At 44.5% G+C, this 20,225-nt stretch overlaps 1 protein-coding gene across 1 annotated transcript in view; it reads right to left on the bottom strand.

Annotated features, from left to right (window-relative positions):
* The window catches only part of LOC121859774 (titin-like), a 124,299-nt gene that overhangs the window by 21,901 nt on the left and 82,173 nt on the right, over positions 1 to 20,225 (bottom strand). The window contains exons 10-22 of the mRNA XM_042356762.1: positions 10,382 to 10,526; positions 8,991 to 9,143; positions 8,540 to 8,720; positions 8,120 to 8,266; positions 7,700 to 7,847; positions 5,782 to 5,888; positions 4,914 to 5,123; positions 4,520 to 4,702; positions 4,095 to 4,227; positions 3,695 to 3,759; positions 2,655 to 2,791; positions 2,198 to 2,353; positions 1,521 to 1,701 (exon numbers count right to left, since the gene is read on the bottom strand). Coding sequence (XP_042212696.1) covers positions 1,521 to 1,701; positions 2,198 to 2,353; positions 2,655 to 2,791; positions 3,695 to 3,759; positions 4,095 to 4,227; positions 4,520 to 4,702; positions 4,914 to 5,123; positions 5,782 to 5,888; positions 7,700 to 7,847; positions 8,120 to 8,266; positions 8,540 to 8,720; positions 8,991 to 9,143; positions 10,382 to 10,526 — 1,946 coding nt within the window. The remainder of the gene's footprint in view (positions 1 to 1,520; positions 1,702 to 2,197; positions 2,354 to 2,654; positions 2,792 to 3,694; positions 3,760 to 4,094; positions 4,228 to 4,519; positions 4,703 to 4,913; positions 5,124 to 5,781; positions 5,889 to 7,699; positions 7,848 to 8,119; positions 8,267 to 8,539; positions 8,721 to 8,990; positions 9,144 to 10,381; positions 10,527 to 20,225) is intronic.

Below are 20,225 nucleotides of genomic sequence, written 5' to 3'. Positions count from 1 at the left end.
TCACCAAGATAATGGTCAAGGTCTGGTAGTAATGTCACCAAGATAATGGTCAAGGTGTGGTAGTAATGTCACCAAGATAATGGTCAAGGTGTGGTAGTAATGTCACCAAGATAATGGTCAAGGTGTGGTAGTAATGTCACCAAGATAATGGTCAAGGTCTGGTAGTAATGTCACCAAGATAATGGTCAAGGTCTGGTAGTAATGTCACCAAGATAATGGTCAAGGTGTGGGAGTAATGTCACCAAGATAATGGTCAAGGTGTGTGGGAGCACGTCACCAAGATAATGCAGGTCAAGGTGTGGGAGTAATGTCACCAAGATAATGGTCAAGGGTCTGGTAGTAATGTCACCAAGATAATGGTTATGCGGGAGTAATGTCACCAAGATAATGGTCAGGGTCTGGTAGTAATGTCACCAAGATAATGGTTAAGGTGTGGGAGTAATGTCACCAAGATAATGGTCAAGGTGTGGTTGTAATATCACCAAGATAATGGTCAAGGTCTGGTAGTAATGTCACCAAGATAATGGTCAAGGTGTGGGAGTAATGTCACCAAGATAATGGTCAAGGTGTGGAAGTAATGTCACCAAGATAATGGTCAAGGTCTGGTTGTAATGTCACCAAGATAATGGTCAAGGTGTGGTTGTAATTTCACCAATATAATGGTCAAGGTGTGGAAGTAATGTCACCAAGATAATGGTCAAGGTCTGGTTGTAATGTCACCAAGATAATGGTCAAGGTGTGGGAGTAATGTCACCAAGATAATGGTCAAGGTGTGGGAGTAATGTCACCAAGATAATGGTCAAGGTGTGGAAGTAATGTCACCAAGATAATGGTCAAGGTCTGGTTGTAATGTCACCAAGATAATGGTCAAGGTGTGGGAGTAATGTCACCAAGATAATGGTCAAGGTGTGGTAGTAATGTCACCAAGATAATGGTCAAGGTGTGGTTGTAATATCACCAAGATAATGGTCAAGGTCTGGTAGTAATGTCACCAAGATAATGGTCAAGGTGGAGTAATGTCACCAAGATAATGGTCAAGGTGTGGAAGTAATGTCACCAAGATAATGGTCAAGGTGTGTGGTAGTAATGTCACCAAGATAATGGTCAAGGTGTGGTTGTAATGTCACCAAGATAATGGTCAAGGTGTGGGAGTAATGTCACCAAGATAATGGTCAAGGTGTGGGAGTAATGTCACCAAGATAATGGTCAAGGTGTGGGAGTAATGTCACCAAGATAATGGTCAAGGTGTGGGAGTAATGTCACCAGGATAATGGTCAAGGTCTGGTTGTAATGTCACCAAGATAATGATCAAGGTGTGGTTGTAATGTCACCAAGATAATGGTCAAGGTGTGGTAGTAATGTCACCAATATAATGGTCAAGGTGTGGTAGTAATGTCACCAAGATAATGGTCTAGGTCTGGTAGTAGTGTCTCCTAGATAATGGTCAAGGTGTGGTAGTAATGTCACAAAAATAATGGTCAAGGTGTAGAAGTTATGTCATCCTGATAGTGGCAGCTCACCCTCGAAGCCCAGGAGCGCGGCGGAGGAGGAGGACGACCCCATAACATTGAAGGCCTCGCAGGTGTAGGTGCCGAGGCAACAGGTGCCGTCCTCCCCGCTGATAATCCTGTGTATGTCGCCGGGCTGCAGCTCTGTACCGTCCTTGTACCACTTAAGCACCGGCTGAGGTACGCCGATCACCTAAAATACACCGTAAGGGTGAGACAACATCTAACCACGAAAATACATATACGAAGCATAATGTTGACCTGGCTGAGCCTCTGTAACTCTACTGTAAGGAATGTGATGATATCTTAATGTGTTAAAATACTTCCCAGCAGGAGTATAGTATTAGTCTAGTACGGTACTCAGATGCCCGGTACACTTTTATACGAAATTTAAGGCTATTTGGTTTATTATCTCAAGCTTATTACTATTTTACACTTCATTAATTGCTTGCCCAAAGGCTACTTATTTCTACACCAATATCACACCAGAGGAAAGTGAAAAATAGAAACATGTAGAAAATGCTAATAAATTTGTTTTATAAATTATTGAATATTTCTCCTTTTACTGCCAATAACTCATAAATGTTTAATATGTAAACTGTATAACAACCATTTTCCACAGTACAGTTTGACTACATGTTGAAGTTTGTAAGACAGTAATATATTTAGTGGGACAGCAGAAGTCTCACCTTACACTCCAGGTTGACAGTTCCCTCTTGGGAGAGCACCGCCCTCAGGGGCTCCAGGAAGACGGGTTTCTTGTAGTGTCGAGGAATGACAAGCTTGACCGACGCTGCCGTGACGCTGTGACCGTAGTCGTTGCTGGCCACACACTTCCACTCTCCCTGGCAGGTCAATAAGACAAGATGAAATCAACGCGAATTTTACCATGAACATTTTCTTAAGCTCACTAATTGGAGGAAGTGTGAAAAGGTCATTTGAGGGTTTAAATATTTTCTTGAAATAATTACATAAGAAGTTTGGCTTCTCTCTGGTTTTGAAATCGTTGTAAGAAAAAAAACGCCAGAAGCCGCCCTGAATGATGTGCAGCCATGTTCAGTGTTTGTTAATAGTCTTATGTTCATCAAAACCTTCAAAGAAAACTTAATGGAACCACCTAATGGTACAGCAGAGAGAGAGACCCACCTGATCAGTGACCTCGAGGCAGGACACATCCAGGTTGAACACACCGGGGTCGTTGTGAGAGAGGTGGTACTTGGAGGACTCAGCAACGATCTCGTCCTCATGGTACCACGTCACAACAGGGGTAGGCGTCACCGTCACTATCGTCACAGAGGCGACAAAGGTGAACAGTAATGCTAAGAACTAATGCCCAAGGGCAACATCCCATCACATAATACAGTATCATCGCTAATAATGTTCAAACCTATACCATCAATACAAACACCATAACATCAACAAGATTCAATACATCAACACTAAATACCTCCACTGTATCATATATAACTCAGTATGACCTACATTTTTAACACATCACTAATGACATTCCTTGATCATCACAACAACAACAACAAAAACAGTAGAATTTTACTATCAACAACACAGCTCTTACATGACTATTAAAATCTTCTATCCACATAATGGTCATCAAAAGCTCTAGCGAGGATATCTGCTATACAGTCTTAATAGATGTTATGTCATGTAGGACCATTTTATAAAAAGGTCAGATATTGATAAACAAGATCAGATATTTCCAACACAGCTTTACAAGTTATCAGCGTGAGGTAGTCTGAGTTTGTATAACAAGAAGAAGGAGGGAGGTGGTGAAGCGAGGTACAGTACAGGTTGACGGGGAGGTGGTGAAGCGAGGTACAGTACAGGTTGATGGGGAGGTGGTGAAGCGAGGTATAGTACAGTTGACGGGGAGGTGGTGAAGCGAGGTATAGTACAGGTTGACGGGGAGGTGGTGAAGAGGTACAGTACAGGTTGACGGGGAGGTGGTGAAGCGAGGTACAGTACAGGTTGACGGGGAGGTGGTGAAGCGAGGTACAGTACAGGTTGACGGGGAGGTGGTGAAGCGAGGTACAGTACAGGTTGACGGGTAGGTGGTGAAGCGAGGTACAGTACAGGTTGACGGGGAGGTGGTGAAGCGAGGTATAGTACAGATTGATATGGAGGTGAAGTTAAGTACAGGTTAACTGGAGGTGCAGAAGGAGGAGACTTACCCTGCACCGTCAGCTTGATGGGGTCACCGATCTTGACGTCTCTGCTCTTCAGTCCCTGGATGAACCTGTACACAAGACAAGTTGAGTTACACAATAGGTACTGCCTCTTATGTGTATTGCTGCACTTGAATAGTAGTAGTATTTACTTATCTTAATGTATTAAAAGTAACTCCTGCTACTTATATTGACAAAAGTTGACAATCATATACTGTACAAATGTTCCACCAAGAAACTCCTGCTCAATACCATCACAATCTGCCAGTCTTTCCCTCATATTGTTGTACATGTACAAGATATGTATTTTACTATGGTACTCCTGCTATACTTTATAAACCTCACATGTTCAATATATGTCCCCCCCCCTAGCTAAGGTGATCCTCCATTAGGTGGCAGCACCTACCTGGGTGGAATATTGGTGGCGAGAAGCTGTTCCTTCTCCTCCTCGTTCAAGTGGGATTTAATATCTTCAAGTGTGAGCTCGGCCGTGGACTGGGCCTCACCCATACAGTTCCTGGCGATACAGGAATACTTGCCTGAAAGAAATATCATATTTAGAGAGAAACCATCAGGCGTCCCGGACATCTCTCACTAGGGACATCCTCTAAACTCAGTCTAAAGCCATGACACGGTGGGTGAGGAGGCATTTTTAGCATTTTTTATTGTATTTTATCTTTCTTTTCAGCTTGGGCTCTAAAATTCATGGCGCCTAGACCCACAAGAACAGGTTAAAAAACAGATGTGGTTGGTCCCTGCCTACGCGTATTATGACTCAGTATCCATGTTTACCTTCAACACCAAGTAACACAGTAAAAACATTATTCTTACCCAAGGAATTGGTGCCGGACAGTTGGTAAACATCGCCAGGTTTCAGCTCCTGGCCATCCTTGAACCACTGTAAGATAGGGGTCGGGTAGCCTACCACCTTACACTCGAACGACACCAACCCCTCCTCTGTCAGTAACGCCCTCAGGTTGTCCAAGAACCGGGGCGAGCGATAATTTCGGGGAACTAGCGGAAAAAAATATCATCATCAGACACTCGGGAATAAATGTTATGTTAACATCTAAAGTAAACATCTATCAACTATTAAAACTAAACACTGACAGAAGGCGATGTTTGCTCCGGCCGTAACTCAGGTAAAAATATCAAATTACTGGAATTATCAATCCTCAAGAGTCATATGAACTAGATAAAGCCAGACGTGTACAGCACTACTGACCTGTTAAAGTTATTTTACAGGTTGAGGAAGTATAACCTCCGTCATTTTTAATAACGGCCTTCCACTCTCCGTCGTCACCTATCTCGGTGGGGTGGATCTCCAGCATGTGTCGCCCCCCGCCCTCGTCACTTAAGCGGTACTTATCACTCGCCTCTATCTTCCTCCCGTTGTTGTACCACGTTACTGACATCACTTCCGGTGGCATCTCCACTGTGGGTTAGTTTAGTGTCAGCTGATAAAAAAGGCAAGTCTGGTAAGTGCTGACGCCCTTGTCAAGGCTTATGGGAGGTAACGCCATGTTCACGGAGGGCCCACAGGTACAGTACAGAGTTAGCTAAAGCCATGGGTAGGTTTAACGTGTACTGAAATTAGACACAGAGCGCTACCTTTAGTGTGGCTATATGTCTCCCTGTCTGTGGTGTGCGAGACAAGAACATCTGAGTTTAGTCTGCCTGCGCTGCTGCCACGCTTAAAATGAATGTATTAAACTATTTGTTTATTTGAGGTAAATCCTGGCAACAGCTTATAATGTTTTATTTTATAACGTATAGAGTTGTTATTGATATAGCCTTATGAATCTGTTCACTATAACAACAATATAAATAACACAAGGCTGAACTAACAAGTATTAGTAATTCCTCCGACAAAAATGATGGCTGCATAAAACATTATATATATATATATATATATATATATATATATATATATATATATATATATATATATATATATATATATATATATATATATATATATATATATATATATATATATATATATATATATATAAATCATCTGAATTTACTGAACATTTATTTCTCTAAGCAATATTAAAATAAAATCAACTCACAGTTTCCCAGATCATTACCTTTAACACTTAACCTGGCCTTGTCGCCCACTTTAACCTTACGGTCCGACAGCTGGTCGATGAGTGCCGGCGGGGGACCCATGGGTGTCGGGGACCTACGATCTTTCCTGTAGGAGAATGTGTATCGTTATCAGCCGCACACACACACGTCTCTTACTTCAACAATATACTACGACCGTTTAATGATCAAAAGTAAATGTATTTTACGATATATATATATATATATATATATATATATATATATATATATATATATATATATATATATATATATATATATATATATATATACACACACATCAAGGTATATTCAAATCACTGTATATCTGTAAAAGGGAAAAATATATAACTATATCATTTGTATACAGTAATCATTTTTACTAGTCCTTATAAGTAACACTACCTTCCTTCATCTCTGCTACACTGCCATCCTGGGTAACCTTCACACATCTCTGCTACTGCCATCCTGGGTCAACCTTTCACACATCTCTGCTACACTGCCATCCTGGGTAACCTTTCACACATCTCTGCTACACTGCCATCCTGGGTAACCTTTCACACATCTCTGCTACACCATCCTGGGTAGCTTTACATCTCTGCTACACTGCCATCCTGGGTAACCTTTCACACATCTCCTGGGTAACCTTTCACACATCTCTGCTACACCGCCATCCTGGGTAACCTTTCACACATCTCTGCTACACTGCCATCCTGGGTAACCTTTCACACATCTGCTACACCGCCATCCTGGGTAACCTTTCACACATCTCTGCTACACCGCCATCCTGGGTAACCTTTCACACATCTCTGCTACACCGCCATCCTGGGTAACCTTTCACACATCTCTGCTACACCGCCATCCTTGGTAACCTTTCACACATCTCTGCTACACTGCCATCCTGGGTAACCTTTCACACATCTCTGCTACACCGCCATCCTGGGTAACCTTTCACACATCTCTGCTACACCGCCATCCTGGGTAACCTTTCACACATCTCTGCTACACACATGCCATCCTGGGTAACCTTTCACACATCTCTGCTACACCTGCCATCCTGGGTAACCTTTCACACATCTCTGCTACACACTGCCATCCTGGGTAACCTTTCACACATCTCTGCTACACCGCCATCCTGGGTAACCTTTCACACATCTCTGCTACCTGCCATCCTGGGTAACCTTTCACATCTCTCTGCTGGGTAACCTTTCACACACTCTGCCAGTGCTTTACACATCTCTGCTACACTACCATCCTGGGTAACCTTTCACACATCTCTCTGCTACACTACCATCCTGGGTAACCTTTCACACATCTGCTACACTGCCATCCTGGTAACCTTTCACACATCTCTGCTACCTGCCATCCTGGGTAACCTTTCACACATCTCTGCTACACCGCCATCCTGGGTAACCTTTCACACATCTCTGCTACACTACCATCCTGGGTAACCTTTCACACATCTCTGCTACACCGCCATCCTGGGTAACCTTTCACACATCTCTGCTACACTGCCATCCTGGGTAACCTTTCACACATCTCGGTTACACTGCCATCCTGGGTAACCTTTCACACATCTCTGCTACACCGCCATCCTGGGTAACCTTTCATACATCTCTGCTACACCGCCATCCTGGGTAACCTTTCACACATCTCGGTTACACCGCCATCCTGGGTAACCTTTCACACATCTCGGTTACACTGCCATCCTGGGTAACCTTTCACACATCTCTGCTACACCGCCATCCTGGACCACCATTATAATATTAGGACTTTTTTTTTTCAATTCCAAACTCTCGATCCTGACAATTTACATTATCGATACTTCACAGTCTCCCTGGACCATTTCCTCGATCAACAGACCAACTCTTTCTCTCGCTATCAACCTCAGGCAACTTTCCCTCCCAACACATCCCTTACCTGGACGGAGGTCTGAGAGAGGGTTCTCTGGACATGACCCTGACTCTGGAGGAGGATACAGCACAGCCCATACAGTTGACGGCCTCGCAGGTGTACGTCCCCAGAGAGGTGGGGTCGTCGGCGTTGGCAGTGAGCGCGAACACATCTCCTGAAGGTGTGTGAGGGAGAACTCGGGTTAGTGCTTCTGTGTAACTCAGATGAGTCTACACACTACCACAACTCCTCTACAATACTCACTACCACAAAACTTTCTGGAATTCTGACAAGATTATAAGAAATTCAAGAACATTGATGAATTTTAAATACAACTACATATAACACGAAAATTAAAGCAGACATTTGTGATGCCTAGGACAGTATTGATTCAGGTAGGATCAAAGTGCCGACAGTCTTATCAAACAGCGCCAAGTTTTTTCTTACCAGCTTTGATTTCGACACCATCTTTGTACCACTTGAGGACAGGTGTGGGTACCCCGACCACCTTACACTCGAGGCTGACGGTGCCCTCAGAGGTGAGAAGCGCCTCCAGCTCGTCCAGGAACACGGGTTTCTTGTATCCCTTGGGGACTGTGAAAAGGACACCAGTGCATCAACCAAGAATAGTCTCAGCATAAGAGAAGTGAATGACTGTGAACACTTAATACTGACATAAGGTTCATAATTATACAATTGGTGACAATTATATGCTGCTCTAACGCTTCTTTATTAAGTTATTTCCACATTATACAAAAGTATCTTCTAACAACAAGTAAATGTTTGCCAAGTAACTAATGAGAAAATCAACGTTGCCCAGAGAGGGGACAGTGACAAGAGGTGAGACTACATAATGTGACGACTGACCAATGACCCTGAGGGAGGCGCTACTGGAGGCCTGGCCGGAAGAGTTTTCGGCGACACACTTCCAGGGTCCCTCGTCCGCCACGCTGAGGGGGGAGATGTCCACACAGAAGAAGTTGCCTTCGTGCAGTACCCGGTATCTCGAGTCCTGCGACACCTCCACATTGTTGTGGTACCAGTAGACCTGCAGCACCACACAACACCTCAACACACGTACCACCACACTATTAACAGGGAACGCTTAATAATGGTACACTTCATCATGGACAAGGAACCAATTTTGAGGATCACTTAGAAAAACAAATACAGTAAAGGTGCTGGTAACAATATGTATTTTGAAACTCGCGTCAAATTAGTAATGAAATCCTCGTTTACAGTGGAGTCTTAAAAAGAGAGGAGCCTAACTTACAGGGGAACATCACATACAGGGGGAACCTCCACACAGGAGTCTCACCTTAACATCGTGTGCTTGACGGAGCTCCACCAGGAACCGGACTCGGGTGCCCACTTTAGCTGCCAGGTCACTCAAGCTCCTGACGAAGGTAGGAGCCTCCAGCCTGGTGGGGGTGCTCTGACTCACTACCTGCAGGGCCACCGCCGCCCGCGCCTACACCAGGAAACATGTTACAGATCAGTGTTGGCCTCATCAAACCCATCAACACCTTGCCAGACTTACCACCTTACACTATTATGGACTCATAGCACAGTTTGTCATTGACGTCACACACTTGTGGGCGGAGCTTCTGGGCGACCACGTGGTAGCATGCGGAGGTCAAACAAAGCGCTATTTACCTGTTACTCTTGATAACAAATTCAAATAACTGCTGCTACAATTATTATAATACTCATTAAAAGATGTAGAACAAAATACACTAAAATAAAACAGCTGTCAGCATATGAACTATATATTTATATTAAGATGTTTGTCCTCACCTGCCTTGTTCTGCTCATCAATACTCAAGAGTTTTGGCTAAATATTTTTAAGCAGAATCCCAAGAAAGAACTTATAAGAGGCAGGAGACCATAAAGGACATGTTTTGTGTACTGTCAATCATTCAACAATCTGGGGAAACTACAGCAACTTGAGTGGTGAAATGGACATGTTTTATGACTACCTCATCTACCCTAACCTACCCTACCCTCTCCATAAACCCTACCCATAAGCCCTACCCAGTCCACTCAACACTGGCCTGCATTTCCCACTTCAGACAACTTGACCTGCCTTGCCTAACCCTGTACTGCCAACCCGTGAGCCCAGATCTGTCCCGTCACACCAAGGTGCCGTCACAGTATCAGGGTGCAATCACAGTATCAGGGTGCCATCACAGTACCAGGGTGCCATCACAGTACCAGGGTGCCATCACAGTATCAGGGTGCCATCACAGTACCAGGGTGCCATGTGCCGTCACAGTATCAGGTGTGTCACAGCATCAGGGTGCCATCACAGCCATAACAGTACCGGGGGTGCCATCACACACAGGGGTGCCATCACAGCCCAGGTGCTTTTCTGTGCCAGGTGCCTTCTCAACGTGGTGTCCTTAACGTGCCAGGGTGCCATAACAGTACCAGGTGCCATAACATTACCAGGGTGCCATATTATTGCCATGGTGCCACTACCAGGGTGCCATCACCGTACCAGGGTGCCATCACAGTACCAGGGTGCCATCACAGTACCAGGGTGCCATAATAGTACCATGGTGCCATAACAGTACCAGGGTGCCATCACAGTACCAGGGTGCCATCACAGTACCAGGGTGCCATCACAGTACCAGGGTGCCATCACAGTACCAGGGTGCCATCACAGTACCAGGGTGCTTTCACAGTACTTGGGTGCCATCTCAGTACCTGGGTGCCATCGTGCCTGGTGACGACGGCGGTGTAGGTGCCAGAGTCGTGAGAGGTGGCACCATGGATGACGAGCTGTGCCACTTGTTGTGTTTCTGTGGTGGTGTAGTGAGGTCCGGCTGTTACCTCACGACCACCCTTCTGCCTGTAAGAGTAATGTAAGAGTTAATACTGATACTACATTACTGATAATAATAATAATAATAATACTACAAGAGAAGCCAGTATAACACCAACACACTATTACTCGGCAATATACAAAGTGCCTCTACGTACAGTATATTCTCTGGTGTTGTATTACCGCAAAGTTACAACACTACAAATACATTCACAATAATACAACATATTTCCTTTTACGAATAAATAAAATGTTGTGAATATTATGAGTAATGACCGTAGACTGTGTGTGTGTGTGTGTGTGTGTGTGTGTGTGTGTGTGCCACCCATGACTGTCATTAACGATAATTTAATACCGACCAAAGTGAAAATAAAACCATGAGCAACAAAAATTTATGTTGGAGGATCAGGGGGTTGAGGGGGTGAGGGGAGAGAAGAGGGGTGAAGAGAGAGGAGAGGGGTGAAGGGGGAAGAGGAGGGAGAGAAGGGGGTGAGGGGAGGGGGAGGGGGGAGAGGGGAAGGGGAGAGAAAGGGGTGAGGAGAAGGAAGGGGAGAGAAGGGGGTGAAGGAGAGAAGGGGGTGGTGAGGAGGAGAGAAGGGGTGAAGGAGGGGGTGAGGGGAGAGAAGAGAGGGGGAGAGAAGAGGGGTGAAGGGGAGAAGGGGTGAGGGGGAGAGAAGAGGGGTGAAGGGGAGAGAAGGGGGTGAGGGGGGAGAGAAGGGAGAGAAGGGGGTGAAGGGAGAAGGGGGTGAAGGGGGAGAAGGGGTGAAGGGGAGAGAAGGGGTGAGGAGGGGGAGAGGGGGGTGAAGGGGGGGGGGAAGAGGAGAGAAGGGGGTGAAGGAGAGAGAGAAGGGGTGAGGGGGAGAGAAGGCAAGAGGAGAGAAGGGGGTGAGGGGAGAGAAGGGGGAAGGAGGAAGGGGTGAGGGGAGAGAAGGGGGTGGAGGAAGGGGGAGAGAGGGGGAGAGGAGAGAGGGGGGGTGAAGGGGGAGGAGAGAAGGGGTGAAAGAAAAGGGGGTGAAGGGGAGAAAAGGGGGGAGAGGGGAGAGAAGGGGGTGAAGGGGGAGGGGGAGAAGGGGGGGGGAGGGGGGAGAGAAGGGGGTGAGGGGAGAGAAGGGGGTGAGGGGGGGAGAGAAGGGAGGGGAGAGAAGGGGGTGAAGGGGAGAAAGGGGTGAAGGGGAGAGAGAGGGGGATGAGGGGTGAGGGGGAAGGAGAGAAGGGGTGAGGGGGAGAGAAGGGGGGAGGGGAGAGAAGGGGGTGAGAAAAGGAAGAAGGGGTGGGGTGAGGGAAAGGGAGAGAAGGGGGAGGGGAGAGGGGGTGAAGGGAGAGAAGGGGGGAGGGGAGAGAGAAGGAGAGAGGGAGAGAGAGAGAAGGGAGCAGATGAGAGGAGAGAAGGAGACGGGATGAGAGAGAAAGGGAGGGATGAGGAGAGAGAAAGGGAGGGGATGAGGGGGAGAGAAGGAGAGGGGATGAGGGACAGGGGAAAGAGGGAGACAGGGAGGTGAGGGGAAGAGGAGGGGGAGGTGAGGGGTAGAGGAGGGGTTCAGAGGGAGGGGGGAGAGGATGTCTGGCCTGACGCTTCTATATTTAACTGTAATGAATACATAAATAACGCCGTGTTGTGTTGACGTCACGGAGCGTCCTTGTGTGTATGTTTGTGTGTATCTCAGGCCACACCACCTGGCCACGGTGACACTGCCGAGAGAGGGAACAAATAATGCTTTACTTTTCTACACCTCATTTACTTTATCTCCCACACAAGGTCAAGTCTGGTCAACACATCCATCACTCACTGCCACTGCCGCCTTCCTCCACCCGCCCAACGTGACGTAAGTGGTGACGTAAGTGATGACGTCAATATCATAACCCAATCAACCAAGGTTATCGGGATTATTGTGGTCGGAAATACCACTCATTGGCCAACTGCGTCCACGAGGTGTCAACTGGTCAAAATATAGATTCTATGAAGGTCAATATGGCTAAAATATACACGAGGAAGGTCAACGTACTGAAATACACGCTGGTGAGGTCACTGTGGTCAATATGTAGACTGTTAAGGTCACAGTAATGTATCTTTTAGAGCCACATATAAAGCCACATCACCAGTACTTATAGAGCTACATCATCAGTACTTATAAAGAGACATCATCAGTACTTGTAGAGCCACATCACCAGCACTTACAAAGAGACATCACCAGTACTTGTAGAGCCACATCACCAGTACTTATAAAGAGACATCACCAGTACTTGTAGAGCCACATCACCAGCACTTACAAAGAGACATCACCAGTACTTGTAGAGCCACATCACCAGTACTTATAAAGAGACATCACCAGTACTTGTAGAGCCACATCACCAGTACTTATAAAGAGACACCACCAGTACTTGTAGACCCACATCACCAGTACTTATAAAGAGACATCACCAGTACTTGTAGAGCCACATCACCAGTACTTATAAAGAGACATCACCAGTACTTGTAGAGCCACATCACCAGTACTTATAAAGAGAGCCACATCACCAGTACTTATAAAGAGACATCACCAGTACTTGTAGAGCCACATCACCAGTACTTGTAGAGCCACATCACCAGTACTTATAAAGAGACATCACCAGTACTTGTAGACCCACATCACCAGTACTTATAAAGAGACATCACCAGTACTTGTAGACCCACATCACCAGTACTTATAAAGAGACATCACCAGTACTTGTAGACCCACATCACCAGTACTTATAAAGAGACATCACCAGTACTTGTAGAGCCACATCACCAGTACTTATAAAGAGACATCACCAGTACTTGTAGACCCACATCACCAGTACTTATAAAGAGACATCACCAGTACTTGTAGACCCACATCACCAGTACTTGTAGAGCCACGTCACCAGTACTTATAAAGAAACATCACCAGTACTTGTAGAGCCACATCACCAGCACTTATAAATAGACATCACCAGTACTTGCAGAGCCACATCACCAGTACTTGTAGATCCACATCACCAGTACTTGTAGACCCACATCACCAGTACTTATAAAGAGACATCACCAGTACTTGTAGAGCCACATCACCAGTACTTATAGATGCAGTACTTATAAAGAGAACATCACCAGTAATTTAGAGCCACATCACCAGTACTTATAAAGACATCACCAGTACTGTAGTATTGTAGACCCACATCACCCACATCACCACTGTAGAGCCACATCATCAGTACTGTAGAGCCAAATCACCAGTACTTATAAAGAAACATCACCAGTACTTGTAGAGCCACATCACCAGTAATTTTATAAAGAGGACATCACCAGTACTTAGAGCCACATCATCACAGTCACATCACTTATAAAGAGATTACCATCACCAGTACTTGTTGTAGAGCCACATCATCAGTACTGTAGAGCCAAATCACCAGTACTTATAAAGAAACATCACCAGTACTTTAGAGCCACATCACCAGTAATTTATAAAGAGACATCACCAGTACTTGTAGAGCCACATCACCAGTACTTATAAAGAGACATCACTCAGTACTGTAGAGCCAAATCACCAGTACTTATAAAGAAACATCACCAGTACTTGTAGAGTTTCACATCACCAGTATTATAAAGAGACATCACTAGTACTTTGTAGAGCCACATCACCAGTACTTCTAGAGCCACATCACCAGCATCAGAGCCACATCACCAGTACTTATAAAGAAACATCACCAGTACTTGTAGAGCCACATCACCAGTACTTATAAAGAGACATCACCAGTACTTGTAGAGCCACATCATCAGTACTTTAGAGCCACATACCAGTACTTATAAAGAGACATCACCAGTACTTATAGAGACATCACCAGTACTTGTAGAGCCACATCATCAGTACTTGTAGAGCCACATCACCAGCACTTATAAAGAGACATCACCAGTACTTGTAGAGCCACATCATCAGTACTCGTAGAGCCACATCACCAGTACTTATAAAGAGACATCACCAGTACTTATAGAGACATCACCAGTACTTGTAGAGCCACATCATCAGTACTCGTAGAGCCACATCACCAGCACTTATAAAGAGACATCACCAGTACTTGTAGAGCCACATCATCAGTACTTGTAGAGCCACATCACCAGTATTAAGAACCACTTCACAAGTATTTACAGAGTCACATCACAAGTACTTACAGAGTCATCACCAGTACTTATAGAGTCACATCACAAGTATTTATAGAGTCACATCACCAGTACTTATAGTCACATCACCAGTACTTGTAGACCCACATCACCAGTATTTGTAGAGCCACATCACCAGTACTTGTAGAGCCACATCACAAGTATTAAGAACCACTTCACAAGTATTTACAGAATCACATCACAAGTACTTACAGAGTCATATCACCAGTACTTATAGAGTCACATCACAAGTATTTATAGAGTCACATCACCAGTACTTATAGTCACATCACCAGTACTTGTAGAGCCACATCACCAGTACATTGAGCCACATCACCAGTACTTATTCACTGTAGAGCCCCATCGCCAGTACATATACAGCCACATCACCAGTACATATAGAGCAACTGCCCCCCTCCCCCTCTGTGGCGATGTGATTGTTCTGTTAAGTTTGTGTCTTTCGTCTGTGTGTGTGTGCGTGTGTGTGTGTGTGTGTGTGTGTGTGTGTGTGTGTGTGTGTGTGTGTGGTTTCTTCCTCCCTCACACACTGATCCCTTGAGTGTTGTGTGACCTGCCTGGTGTGGTGGACGATGGTCACTACCACACTACCACCACATTACCACCAATACCACCACACGACCACCACTACTTCCACACTACCATCACTACTATCACACTACCACCACTACTACCACACTACCACCACTACTACCACACTACCACCACTATTACCTTATCATCACCACTAATACTACACTACCCCTATCACCACTACTACTACACTAATTATCTGGACCGCCATTATTACCACACTACCTGCAACACCATCACTCCTACAACAACTACCTGCACTACTGTTACTGCAACAACTACCACACTATCTGCAATACCACCATTACTATTATAACTACCACCAACACCACAACTACCACGCCACCACCATTCTATTACTACCGCAAGTACCACCAAGATTCCATTACTACAACTACTACAGCAGCCAACAGGGGCAGTAGGGCGGGTGGCTGACTTTGGCTGAAGAGGGACGGGGTGATCTTTCTCTGTAGTGTATAAAATCATTCACTTCTCTACGATTTTATTCACTTCTCTCTTTATCTCTCCAAGTATTGGATTTGTTTTTCTTTCATTTCCCTCTTCTATCCGTGTTTTCTCTGTTTCCTAAATAATTTATATTTTCGCGTGTCTTTCATTGTATGTCCGTGAGTATTTTTATGCTCTCTCTCTCTCTCTCTCTCTCTCTCATATCCGTTCCGTCACTCTCTATCCCTGTCTTCCCCCCGCCCCCCTGTGATACCGATTATCAAGAAGGGAGGTAGATCACTATTCTCTAACTACCGTCCAATCAGTTTAATGTCAATTGTAGGCAAATTTCTGGAAGCAATAATTTCAAACTCTTCTAAATCACCCGGAGAAGCACAAGTTGATCAGTAATTCCTTTCACAAGTGGGCGTTCGTGTCTGACAAATCTTTTATCATTCTTTTCAACGGCTTTTGAATTAGTGGACGACGGGCACGATTTTGATGTGGTTTAACTCGACTTTATCAAAGTCATCGACAGAGTCCCCCACGAAAGACTAACGCGCAAAGTGGAATTGGAGGAGATATTCTAAAATGGATTAGGGCGTGGTTACAGGACAGGAAACAGCGAGTAAGCATTAACGGCACTAAATCGGATTGGGGTAACGTCACTGAAGGTTAGGAAAGAAAGTAACAGGGAAAAGGTAACGGAAAAAAGTAACGGGTAAAAAGTAACAGGAAGTAAAGTATCGGTAAACAGATGGTTGCGTCCAAACTACCTAATTACCTCTTTGTGCGGCCTAATCTAACCTAACCTGACCTAACCTTCAGAAGTTGAAGACTTGACTACTACTTCAGCAGTTTATGAACACCTCCCTCCTCGCCACCAGAAGCTGTCAACACCTCCAGAAACTAAAGAAACCTCCTCACCACCTTCAGGATGCCATACCTACTGTACTAGAATAATGTATAATGTGTATTTGATCAATAAATTCCTTGTATATATATATATATATATATATATATATATATATATATATATATATATATATATATATATATATATATATATATATATATATATATATATATGTTTTTATTCGTATTTTATTTCATGCATATGCTGTTACTTTTTTCCAGTAAATTGATACAACCACTGATACTTTTTACCAAGCAAAATTTTTTACTTTTACTGTTACTCTTTTTCTTGTTACTTTCTTTCCGATCACCAACGTCACCACTGGAGTACCCCAAGGCTCAGTACTTGGACCATTACTATTTATTTTATACATAAACGACATAGATATAGGCGTAGACAGCAACATTTGCTGACGACACTAAAATAGGGAGTGTAATTAAATCTGATGAGGACTCCACAAAACTACAGGAAGATCTAAACAAATTTTTCGCATGGTCTGCAAAACGGCAGATGAAATTTATTGTGGAAAACGTAAAGTACTTAGTCTAGGAGATGTAAACAGAGAAATCAGATATCAGATGAACAACTTTGTTATAGAGAAATCCGACAGTGAGAAAGATTTAGGAGTAATGATAAGTAGGAATCTTAAGCCAAGTAAACAATGTGTATTTGCTCGAAACAAGGCTAACAAAGTACTCGGGTTCATACAAAGGAGTGTTAGTTACAAGACTAGCGAGGTCATCCTAAAACCATATCTTGCGCTTGAGAGACCTCACTTACATTACGCAGTTCAGTTCTGGTCACCGTACTACAGAATTGATATAGAATCCCTAGAAAGAATTCAGAGGAGAATGACAGGGACTAATCCTGGGAATTAGGAACCTTGAGTACAGAGACAGGTTAAAGCATCTTAATTTGCACGCCCTCGAGAGACGTAGAGTGAGAGGCGATATGATCGAGGTGTATAAGGAAGTCAGGGCTAAACAAAGACGATATAACAAAGGTACTCAAACTATCCAACTGGGAGCAAACTCGCAGCAGTGGTTTTAAATTACACAAATTTAGATTTACAAACGAGATAGGAAAACACTGGTTTGGAAATAGAGTAGTGGATGAGTGGAACAAGTTACCAAACATCATCATTAACTCGAATACGATGGATAGCTTCAAACATAGATTGGATGGATATATGAGCAATAGGGGTAGGGTGTATATGGGACTGCCCAGTATGGACCAATAGGCCCGCTGCAGTTTCCTCTATTCTTATGTTCTCTCTCTCTCTCCCTCTCTAATACCTGGTCCTTCACTCTATCCCTGTCTCATACCTCTCTCTGTCTCTCTCTCTCTCTATCTACCAGCCTGACAAACACACAAACATCACAAATTCCACTTTGTCCACATCAGCGATCATTCTATTGGTTCTCTCCGCTCCACCTCACTCAAGGCGTCCGAGAGTGAGTGGATGAATTAAGCGAAGTGTAGATTAATTAAGTAGTGTGTGGATGAATTTAGTGGAGTAAGGATGAGGTAAAAGGTATGTGGATGAGTTAAGTGAGATTCGAATGAATTAGGCAGAGATTAAGAGTGGATGAATTAAGTGGTGTAGATGAATTAGGTGGATGAAGATGGATGAATCGAAGAGGACAATACCAAATGAATCCACTTAACAATGAATGGATGAAGTATAAGATGAACGAATAATCAATAAGAATGAAAATAAAAATGGATGAATGAAGTGAATAGAAAACAAAGGAATGAAGCTTAGGGAAAATAAATGAATGAAACGAACAGAAAACACATGATATAAATTATAAGAGAAATGAATGAATGAAGTGGGAAAAAATTACGAATGAAACAAAATTACGAACAAGAGGTGAACGAAATGAAGTGAAACACAACTAAAACAAAACGAACGAATGAATAAAAACGGAAAAAGACATACATTAAACCTAAGCTAACAAAACTTTGACTTAATTTAACCTAACCAAACTTGACTTAACCTAATCAAACTTGACTTAAACTAACCTAATCAAGCCTACCCTAACCTAAATATCTAGTGAGTGATGCAGTTCCTGTATATTTATGTAGTTACCGCTAGTGTGTGTTTCATCTTCTCGTTTTCTTTAAGCTCTTATAAACACAGTGTTATCACAGCAACCATTAAGTCAATTTTGGCTCGATTTACACCCAAATTTTATCATGTGGATCTTGTTATATGTTCTTGAGCTATTTTAGGGAGACAGACAGACACACACATGACCGTAAACAATATACTGCCCCATAAAACACACACACACACACACACACCACCATGGCACAACACCACAACACACAAGAGGTAAAACTCGGGTAGGAAAGTATGGTAAAAATCGACCTCAGAATGAAAACAGTCCCGGGTTCACTCGGTGCCAAGAATGCCAGCGCTTGGAGGAGGTTCCACAGGTTGCTGGAGCTACAACCTCCCCGCCTTACCTCCCTCCCTCATATACGGTCCTTCCTCTACAGTATATGGCCCGGACGTCCTCAAGGTAAACTATTATATCCCCGGGGTCAAACAGCGGATATTCTGGGATTATTGACGTGAAGAGGGAGAGTCTAGAAGCAGCTATACTCGCCAGGTAGCGGAGGTAGACGGCTAAAACAAGGTGGTGATGTAAGGTGGGTGGGTCAATGTGTGGGTGGGTGAGTAGGTGGGTGATGTAAGGTTTGAGTGTGGGGAGGTGAAGGGCGATGTTGGGTGGATGGATGTGTTGAAGGTCAGTAATAATAACAGACTGACCCATTTGGTGAGAGGTCGACCCACTCGTACACCATCTAGTGCTATGCCGCCCTCTAGTGCTATGCCGCTCCTCTAATGCTATGCCGCCCTCTAGTACCATGCCGCCCTTCCAGTGCTGCCGCCCCTCCAGTGCTATGCCACCCCTCTAGTGCTATGCCGCTCCTCCTAATACTATACCCGCCCCTCTAGTACTATGCCCGCCCCTCTAGTGCTATGCCGCCCCTCTGTGCTATACCGCCCCTCAGTGCTATGCCGCCCCTCTAGTGCTATACCGCCCCTCCCCAGTGCTACCCGCCCTCAGTACTATGCCGCCACTCTAGTGCTATGCCGCCCCTCTAGTGCTATACCGTCTCCCTGGTGATGTAGTTTCTCAAATGACTTTAAATTCGTAACAGGTCAACTGGGAAGAGGTGAACACAATTTCGGTCAGTTACCACACTCAAGTCAGGTCAGGTAATAAGGTCAGGTCAAGTTAGGTAATAAGGTCAGGTCAAGTCAGGTAACACAAATTCTCAAAGCTGACACACTCCAGCCGCACTCCAGCAATGTTCATGGAGGCAGTGAGAGCTGTGACGCACTTTACTGAGCTTCTCGTGGGTAAACACACCTTCGAGCACCAGCTGGCCAGGCACTACCCGTGTTTGTCTGGCACTGATCTCTCTCTCTCTCTCTCTCTCTCTCTCTCTCTCTCTCTCTCTCTCTCTCTCTCTCTGTTTTCTACGACTGTCTTTCCGTCATCTTTATTCTTATTCGTCTCTTCGTGGCGCCTCACAAAGTCCTCTGGTCTCTGTCTCGTCACAGTAATTATCAAATGCATTTGTCAAGTTTGAAGTGACACCT

Source organism: Homarus americanus, unplaced genomic scaffold (genome assembly GCF_018991925.1).
Source record: "Homarus americanus isolate GMGI-L3 unplaced genomic scaffold, GMGI_Hamer_2.0 scaffold27231, whole genome shotgun sequence".
Classification (NCBI taxonomy): domain Eukaryota; kingdom Metazoa; phylum Arthropoda; class Malacostraca; order Decapoda; family Nephropidae; genus Homarus; species Homarus americanus.
The sequence above is the reverse complement of the archived record's forward strand: the minus strand, read 5'-3'. Positions and strand labels throughout refer to the sequence as shown.